Genomic DNA, 9935 nt, shown 5'->3' on the forward strand with positions numbered 1-9935 from the left:
GCAGATTACAGACATTCTAACACTGATTCAGCAAGTTCAATCTGTGAAAACAAGCTCCGACAGACGGCAACAGATCCCGACAAAACCCAACAAAGTATCTGTTGCCCTATGTCGGCATCTGTCGGTGCGGTGTGAATTAGCCTTTATTCCACTAACCCTAACCTAACAGTTTACTAATACTCTAATGGGAGTTAGTTGACATGTCAAAGATACTCATAGTTAGCATGTATAAAGTGAACTATCAAAATAAAGTGTAACCATATATATAATAAACTGTATGAATATTTGTTCTGATAATGTCAGATTGCAAGGGCTGATGAATGTTTTGTGCAAGAAATGCAATCTGTCAATATTTATGTTGAATTTAGGCCGTCAGTTCAATGCACTTCACTAATAATGTAGGTCAGTGTGAAAGTCCATGGTTATGTGTGCTCAAGATTTCTCCAGGCAACAACAGTTTGTAGAGTCAGTAAAATGCTACCAACCGACATTTGCACTAATTTGCACTTTTGTTAACACATGAAAATAGATCCAGATATAGTTGACGTCAAGATATTAAGCTTTTTTAATTAATATGATAACAAAAAACTCATAAAACAAATCTAAATAGACAGTTTTATTAAAACTGTAAAAACGAAGTTAACAGTGTAACAAACTTATTTTACTCCATATTTACTAATGTAGTTATTGTAGTATTTTTTCATCTCAATAACAGCATGTTAATGTTAATACATTGCTGGTATAATCCTACTTTGGCAGCAGTTGCAATCAGAAAAAAAAGCTTGTTGCCGCCACAGAATAAAAATTAAAAAATAATTGCGACTTTTTATCTCAAAATTCTTACTTTTCTCTCAGAATTGCATGATATAAACTCACAATTGCAAGTTATAAAGTCAGAATTACGAGATTTAAACATGCAATTGCCAGAAAATGTCAGAATTGTGAGCTGACTTTTTTTACTTAGAATTGCGAGTTTATATCTCACAATTCGGATTTTAACTCACAATTGCAAGTTTTTATCTCTTAATTCTGACAAAAAAGTAAAAATTGTGAAGTTAAAAAAACTAGTCAGATAAAAAGTCACAATTACATTTTTTTTTCTATGGTGGAAACAAGCCTCCATACAATCCTGACTTTTCCTTCATAGAGAGAGTTTACTCCAACAGAAAATCCCAGACTTCATGAAACTTTTTGTTTGTGCGATGCAGTGAACTCTCGAAGGCTCTGAGGGAAAAATAAAAATTGTGAAGCTAGACTGTACTTGCAATATAAATTAACATCTATATGTCTATATGTTCAATCAGAAATATGGTAAGAAAATGATAAATCTTACAAAGCAGTTGGATCAATATTTTCATCAAAACCATCAACCAGGTCAGTATATTGCTTCAGTTTCCCCAGGATCTGATGAATGGCTTGAATGAAGTTCCTTTATGATTCAAACACCAAAAAACAAAAAGAAAGCTTCAGACATGAACTGATTTCCAAAAGGTCAAACAAGAGAATACATGAATCTACATATTTATATTTTCAGATTTAGAGCAAAGCATTCATAGATATATCATTGTTCCTAAAATAACATCTTTGCTCTTACTTTGGTGCTTGTTCAAGCTGCTCTCGAGTAAATGCTTTACTTTTCAACAGCTCATTAATGACGTCGCTCCTCACATGGTTCAGTTCACTGTCAAATATAAGTTATACAGTTTCCAGCTGATTATTTGATTGCTCACTTCATAAACAAACAAAGATCATAACATGCTAAATTTCAGTCAACAAAGTGTATCAGAATCAGACAGTGTCTTAACCAGATTTCAACCCCCCACACTGGATATATAAAGAATATAAAAATACTGTAAATTTCTTACTTAATTGATTGCTGGTGTTCAGTCTCATTAAAATACATGTATCCTTCAATGAGGAGAAAAAAGCTCCACACATCATGGAACACTTTCCTAATTACACTATAGCAAACAAAGGACAATTATTGAAGAGGAATATATTATATGCATTACATACAGAGCAAAAAGCATTAGGCTTCTTTTTTTAACTTATCTTACCGCAAAGGCAGTAACAGTTGATTATCTTCACTTTTGGATTTCTCCTCTTCAATGACTGGACTAAGCAGTTCCAAAATTCCCCTAATACTGCCCTCCAAGAAGGTCTGTCTGCAAGACAGAGAACAAATAAAAACAATGTATTACTATTTTAAGATTTACATATTAATTCAATGTGATATAATTAAATAGGAGCAATGTTTCTTGTTCCTGACCTGAAAGTGGGTGATGCATCGTTCCCTTCAAGAATAAGTATTATGTGATTAACTTTGTGAAGAAACCTGTTGATCTCAGTAATCCCAAAGCCAACTTCAGACAGTTGTTTATAAACAGGAAGAGAGCAAACCACAGTGCTTTTGACAATAGCCCTGTGAAATGTGCAGAACAAAATGGAGGGATCTTTTTTTTACCAATGTTTATGACAGATGTTTATGAAGTTTATCTACAAGTTTATGTTTCACTCATATCTGAAAAAATACATGAACAACTTTTGAATCAAGAGCTATTTCCTTAAGCTCTTTACAAATAAAATCTAAAGTATGTTCAATTAATTTCATGCAGTGCAGATGTCTATTTACCAGTTAGACTGATTGAATCTGTCCAAACCAAGAGCTTCATTTCCACGACTATAATATTCCAGGACCAAGGCATCAATAAATTTATCAAAATGACGTTCAATCCAACTAGAAAAGAAAAATGGAATCAGTTACAAGCTTCGTATCTTCGTAGCCCATAGCTGTAAACCATGGCTTCTTGGGTAAATTTATTTGAGTAAATGTAATTAGTTACTGTACTTAAGTATCTTTAGGCTACGTTTAGTCTGGGACTAGGCTTAAGCCTTGTCTGTCAAACCAGGGTTTAGACTTTTACTCAAGTTATACTGGAATTAGTGACTTAGTAGAGTCTTCTACAGAAGCTCTGAATCACAAGTGTCAAACTCCACTCCTGGAGGGCTACTGTCCTGTAGAGTGTAGCTAAAACCAGCTCCAAAACACCTGCCTGGAAGAGCTTGATTAGCTGGTTCAGGTGTGTTTATTTAGGGTTGGAGCACTTTCTCAATTCTAAGAATGCAAAGAATGGACTTGTGTTCTTGTGGAGGCTGGTCTAGCCAGGCAACCTTGAAAGAACGAACTCAGGAGGACACAGAGCGCATCCTTGTGAGAACTGAGATGTGCTGTGATCTTGTTGCTCAACTGACTGTCTCAGCTTATTAGAAGTAGCATCCAATGCAGGGGCGTAGTTTGCGGGGGGATGGGGGTGAGATAACCCCCCCAATATTCAAATCCATCAGTTACAACCCCCCCAATATTTCAACATTAAAATCACAGTTGATTTATACTAAGATATGTATAATTCATTTATTTTGTAACAATAATTTTGTTTCTAATCGAATACGAGTTTGTCATAATAAATTACTCAAAAAAGTACCCCCCTTCCATGCACATCCAATAACCAATGCGCGTCACACTTTCACCAAAACACCACAAGTGGAGCTCTGTTTGAATGGAGAGCACGGGTAGCACCAAAAAATGAAGAGAGCCGTTGCCCAGCCGACTATATTAAAGGAACACTCCACTTTTTTTGAAAATAGGCTCATTTTCCAACTCCCCTAGAGTTAAACAGTTGAGTTTTACCGTTTTCGAATCCATTCAGCCGATCTCCGGTTCTGGCGGTACCACTTTTAGCATAGCTTAGCATAGTTCATTGAATCTGATTAGACCCTTAGCATCGCGCTTAAAAATGACCAAAGAGTTTTGATATTTTTCCTATTTAAAACTTGACTCTTCTGTAGTTAAATCGTGTACTTAGACCGACGGAAAATGAAAAGTTGCGATTTTCTAGGCTGATATGGCTAGGAACTATACTCTCATTCAGGCGTAATAATCAAGGAACTTTGCTGCCGTTTCATGGCTGCAGCAGTGCAATGATATTACGCAGCGCCCGTGAGCCCCTGCTTTCACAGGAAACGTGCCTTGCAACCATGGAGACGTTTGTGAGAGACGCTGCGTAATATCATTGCACTGCTGCAGCCATGGAACGGCAGCAAAGTTCCTTGATTATTACGCCGGAATGAGAGTATAGTTCCTAGCCATATCAGCCTAGAAAATCACAACTTTTCATTTTCTGTCGGTCTTAGTACAAGATTTAACTATAGAAGAGTCAAGTTTTAAATAGGAAAAATATCAAAACTCTTTGGTCATTTTTAAGCGCGATGCTAACGGTCTAATCAGATTCAATGAACTATGCTAAGCTATGCTAAAAGTGGTACCGCCAGAACCGGAGATCGGCTGAATGGATTCAAAAACGGTAAAACTCAACTGTTTAACTCTAGGGGAGTTGGAAAATGAGCCTATTTTCAAAAAAAGTGGAGTGTTCCTTTAAACTTCCGTTCAAAGAGGGACATTAAAAAGAATAAAGCATGTACTGAGAAGGAGGTATGAAAACATTGTAATAACTAGGTACTATTCATATCGTAGGCTATTCATATCGGTGTTTGTCTTCTTCCTTAATTAATCTGACTTTTGAACGAATTGGCTTGAATGAACGATTTAAGTAGCTCACTCATTAAAACGTAGAATCGCTGCCACCTACTGGCGGTTTCAATATTTAACATAATTTCTTTCTTTTTAGAATCACTCCATTATGTTAGAATTTGATATTTGATGAATGGTTATAGATAAATTCCATAAAGTTATGATAGATAGATAGATAGATAGATAGATAGATAGATAGATAGATAGATAGATAGATAGATAGATAGATAGATAGATAGATAGATAGAGAAGAAATAAATTATTCAATAACGTTACACATAAAACAGATTTTTTTTTTTAATTAAAAAAAATGATAACAGGCAGCATACCAACGCTCAATGTTGAAACCTAATCTACGCCCTTAATCCAATGCACAATAAATACAACATAACATCACAAACAAATGTCATAACCTATGAAAATAGTTCTTTCTCATTATTATAGAAATTTATTTTCATATTATTTGATATTTTAGTGTATTTGTGAAAAGGGGTATGGATGTTTAATGTTACCTATGCTTTGTCAATGTTAAGATTCTTTTTAATATGCTAATAAAAACAATTCAGTCTTTCTTCAGGTCTTTATTACTTGATTAAAATTAAGCAAATCAAGTGGACGTCACGTATTTGCAAGCTTGCAACGGGAATCTCTTAAGTGAGAACGAGAAGTTTAAAGTTTCTGTATGTTGTCTGCCCGCAGTGTCTTCTGGGATTTTTGACTGTTCGATTCTTTCAAGTCTGCAGTCAATGCATCCTCCATGCCAAGAACACATCCGGGTACTTTCATGCATCTTCTGTACTTGCGTTCTTGAGTATCGGAATTTAACTTTGACGTTTGATGTACAACGTGAACACAAAGATGCAAGATCGCTTAAGAACACATTTTAAGAAACGGCCCCTAAATAAACCCAAGAGACAGTGGTCCTCCAAGAGGGTTTGACACCTCTGCCCTATTATATTTAAATAATAAAAAAATTATATTTAAATCCTTTTGTGCTCACTTGCAAAACTTTTGCATTCTCTCTCAAAAGTATGGCATTCCTTCAAAAAAAACGTTACTTGCACTCGCTACATTTTCACATTCCCCCGAGAAACTTTGCGTACGCTCACAAAACTTTTTTGATGGAAAAGACATGAGGTGGGAGGAAAAACTATATTTCTCAGGAGAACACAATAGAAGGATCATGACAGTTAAAGTGGTGCTAATGATAATTGTGAAATTTAGTTTTAGTAGCGTGAAAATATAAAAAATGACTAGGTATTAATTATGTAGTGGTTTAAATGAGTTGAGTATCTATCTTCCTTACTTCAATAAACAATTCCTTGTATCCGGGTCTAAAATCACATGATACTTTTCACTTGTGTTTCTCAACTCAATCAGCTCGGCCCATTGCCTGTAATGTAAAAAATTCAGTCAATCAATATTTCCTGATTAAATAAAATTTTTTCTTTTCTTTTTTTGTATTATATTATAATCTTACTTCATAGAATCCAAGTATATCGCATGGAACAACCGACTTCCAGTGTGTTCCAAAACTTTATCCCAGTAAAAAACAATCAGTCCAGATGCAGTTCTAGAAAAACACAGAAAATAAAAATGGTTATTTAGAGATGTCATTAAGTAGCCTACAATACTGAAGTTTGTCATTAATATTAGCAAAGGTTCTTACCTTAATGATATAAGGAAATCATTCTTCTCTTTTTGCCTTTCCAAAATGGAAATTTCAAAGGCTTTCTTTCTAATCTGATCCATAACCACCTGCACTCTTCAGAGGAGACAACGAGTAGTTAGAATGACACTTTATGAAATGTAATAATGTTTGTCATGGGCTTATGTGTGCATTTTAGCCCAACACTTAAGTGTGGAGGACAATAATATAAAATGCATCCATTTTATTGCATCATTAATCCAGTGTAGTTGCTATTTGCTGTAACAGCATGGTTTTAAAACAGCTCTTACTCCTCATGAAGTTGGTTAAAGTTTATTATTCCAATGTCTGAAACAGTCTCCACCAGAGGTCCAATCATGTTCACCAGCTGGGATCCCACCACCCTTTTAGATGTCAAAATACAGAATGTCACTTTTTAATACGCAACACTATAAAACTACAAGTAAAATTATTTTGTAAAATGCACATTTTACTAATCATCACAGAATTTACGAATTTATACCCCTAAATGGATATGGAGAGGGAAAAAAATTATATTGGAGGAAAAAATGTAGGTTTTGCAAAAACGCAAAGGTTTTGTATTCCCCCGAGAAACTTTGCTTTCACTCGCAAAACGCTTGTATTCCCTCAAGAAACTTTGCGTTCGCTCGTAAAACCTTTGCATTCCCCCAAAAACTTTTTGTTCTGTCACAAAACCTTTGCATTCCCTCGCAAAAGTTTCCCTTTCCCCAGAGAAACTTTGTGCAAAAGACTTATGTTCCCCCGAGAAACTTCCCATTTCCTCAAAAAACATTTCTGTTCCCCTGAGAGACTTTGCTTTCACTTGCAAATCTTTTGAGTTCCCTCGCAAAATGTTTTCATTCTCCCAAGGAATTTTGCGTTCAGTCACAAAACCTTTGCATTCTCTCAAGAAACTTTGCATCTGCTTGCAAAACTTTTGTGTTCTTTGGAAGCAAATTAAAGTTTCTCGGGAGAACGCAAAACATTTGCGAGAGAACACAAAACCATTCTTCCAATCTCATAATTTTTCCTTAACCATATCCCTTTAGGGGCTCTGTAGAATCTGCTCATAGCTAATTGCTGATAATATTTTAAATATAGTATTAAACAAGTTTAAATAAAGATATAGTGAGGTCTTACGCCTTGCCCAGAAGGTAACTGCAGAACTCCATGGGTTTACTGTAGATTGGAGGGGCTCCTGGAAGATAGTATGACTCAATTTCTCTGTAAGAAGTCAGATGAATAATCAAGTTATGAGCAAAACCTGAAAGGTACATGGCATGGATTTATAAGGTCATTATGTTACACATCTTAGATAAGAACTTTGACAAAGGAACACTGGATCTTGTGTTCTCCACTCTCAATGAACACATGCTTACTTCCAGATCTTCACCATAGTCTCGTTTTTAAAGCTCTGACGGTAACTGTTCATATAGCTGTAGAAGAAGAGCACATTCATGGGTATTATATTGGGTTTCAGAGAACTTTTCAGAATTAAACGAGATCAATTAATGTTTTAAGAATGAGTAAAGATAATAAAGCTCTTACGGAAAGAAAAACTCCTTGATCGTTGCCCCAACTGGAGCATCAGCCATGAACGAAAAAAATCTCCTGTGAAACAAAGAACAGGCAATATAATCACAAATAAAAAAAATAAGACAAATTTGTTCTTTATTTTGGCCTGTTCACACCAAGAATGATAACTATAACCATGAGGTGGTAAAAATCATTCTAAAATGGGTAAAATTCAACAATCTGAATATGGAGCTGCTTTGAATTCCCCATATCTATGGGACTGAACTATATGGACTTGAAATGAAGGTTTCAAAAGGAAAGTTTTTTAAGAATGAGAATCTAGAAGGATATTAAGATATCTTAATACTTTTAAAAATACATGCATGCAAACTTTGGAAAAATAATTATGACACATAGACAGGTAATATTATGCAATTGAGATGATAGAAAAACATGAGATACATTTCTAGTTTCAACATTGTTTGTTCTTCAGATATTCATCTTTAAAATAAAGGAATTATCAGCTGTATGCAAAGTGACCCAGATTTGTTTTTTGACCACTGAAAATGTGTAGTTTACTCATGGAGCCTTGTTAAGATCTCCATATCTCTATGATTGAACCACTGAGGGCCTTTAACATGAAGATACCAAAAGGAAAGTTTTTTTTAAGAACCAGAATCTAAAAAGATTTTACGATATCTTTAATACTTATTGAATAACAGGCATGCAAACTTGAGGCAAAAAACACAAGAAGCGCTTTTTGCCATTTTTGAACGGTCACTGTTGGCATATAATGAAACAAAGATTGCTAAAGTCAACCAGACCTACCAATATCTGTGTAAAAATAAAATAATGATGCTGCCATCTTTTTAAAGTCATTTTTACACCCCTGTAAATTGGCTCCAAATCTCAGGTGAAAATTGTCATTTTGACCCCTCTCTACAAAATAGTGGGTTACTCTGTAAATATACATCTGTGACATTTAATATTTTGGTTTTCATCACTATTTACGTTTGTTTTTTTCTACAGAAAAAAATATTAAGAAAATCAAAAATTTGAGCCGGGGAAGTTTCTGAAATTTGGTTGATTTGACACGGAATGACCGGTGACACGGTGTATGAGTCCTCAGCGTGAAAAGATGGATCTCAAAATCATAGAGTCACTGTTGGAAGGGGTTCAAATATGCAGAAGATGCAGAACTTTTATGAAGTACAGGCAGTTTAACTGACTCATTAACATCGATCACAAAACACCCAGGTAACGGCACACAGTATTAAGAATTATGTAAACTTTTGAACTGGTTAATTTGTGATTTGTATTCATGACTTGTGCTTAGAATAAACATAAAATTATCGATGGACAGACTTACTGTAGTGATATAGTTGAATTATCCTGACTCCCACTCTCAGCATTTTTCATTGGTTTAGCAAAATCATTTAAGTTTTTTACGAATCTTTGGACAGTGATCCTGTAAAAAAAAAAAAAAAAAAACAGAAAAAGGTTATGATCAGGAAGTTTAAGGTATATCATCCATAGCTGGTCTTACCTAGTTTTTCTGAACTGATCATCTTTCACTATTTTCTCTGTAGCGTTTCTGACTTTCTCAAGGAAGTCTAAAAAGACTACAGTCCCAGAGTTGAGGATTTGTTCACTTAAGTCATTATATGATAGTTCAGCGCTCTGCACGCCTTCAACAAAGACAGAATCATTAACAACTACAGAGAAACTTGTATTACTACCACAAAAGACAATGTGAAATGTTGTCAATATGTCCAGAACAATATTATTATTATGGCTATCACATAAATGCTGCATTTGTCTATTCAAGATTAAAGGTTTCTTTTAATTGTTGGACCACAAAGAGAGGAAAAAACGTACCATAGAAGCTGAGAAATGCAGTTAAACTTACAACAGCCAAAACTTTAATCATGTTTGTGTCTTGTGCTAAAAGAGAATAAAAAAAGTACTAAACAAGTCATTGAGGAAGAAAATCAATGGATGTCTAGTTTGTACTGAATGTTACTGACAACAGAAGAGACAAACACTTACTTTTTGGTCCGTGAGTCTGTGTGTGTACTAAATATACTTCACTGTCTGACTCTTGCTTATATGGGTCATTACTTGGTCAACCGTCCACAGGAGAGCAAACGTGTGTACTTTTCA

The 9935-nt window shown here is 34.8% G+C and overlaps 1 protein-coding gene across 2 annotated transcripts; it reads right to left on the reverse strand.

Annotated features, from left to right (window-relative positions):
* Positions 1–522: 522 nt before the first annotated feature.
* si:rp71-15k1.1 (uncharacterized protein LOC322393 homolog) lies at positions 523–9935 on the reverse strand. 2 transcript variants are annotated; one of them, XM_067361635.1, is made up of 18 exons: positions 9822–9935; positions 9651–9716; positions 9319–9460; positions 9142–9240; positions 7806–7868; positions 7637–7693; positions 7398–7481; positions 6548–6640; positions 6258–6353; positions 6069–6161; positions 5895–5981; positions 2633–2737; positions 2270–2422; positions 2058–2165; positions 1866–1961; positions 1595–1681; positions 1334–1429; positions 523–1224 (listed from the first exon to the last, which is right to left on the reverse strand). In XM_067361635.1, the coding sequence occupies exons 2-18, from the start codon at positions 9700–9702 to the stop codon at positions 1155–1157; spliced, it is 1581 nt and encodes a 526-aa protein (XP_067217736.1). In that variant the 5' UTR covers positions 9703–9716; positions 9822–9935; the 3' UTR covers positions 523–1154. The 2 variants fall into 2 exon arrangements, with proteins under 2 accessions (XP_067217736.1, XP_067217737.1); XM_067361636.1 differs by having other exon boundaries at positions 9651–9738; positions 9822–9868.

Source organism: Chanodichthys erythropterus, chromosome 15 (assembly GCF_024489055.1).
Source record: "Chanodichthys erythropterus isolate Z2021 chromosome 15, ASM2448905v1, whole genome shotgun sequence".
NCBI lineage: Eukaryota > Metazoa > Chordata > Actinopteri > Cypriniformes > Xenocyprididae > Chanodichthys > Chanodichthys erythropterus.

Coding starts and splice junctions, on each gene's coding strand:
- si:rp71-15k1.1 (XM_067361635.1), bottom strand. CDS start 9,702: ATGATTAAAGTTTTGGCTGTTGTAAGTTTAACTGCATTTCTCAGCTTC. Junction 6,641..7,397: donor AGTTACCTTCTGGGCAAGGC/GTAAGACCTCAC, acceptor GACATCTAAAAG/GGTGGTGGGATCCCAGCTGG. Junction 2,738..5,894: donor ACAAGGAATTGTTTATTGAA/GTAAGGAAGATA, acceptor TTTCTTTTCTAG/TTGGATTGAACGTCATTTTG.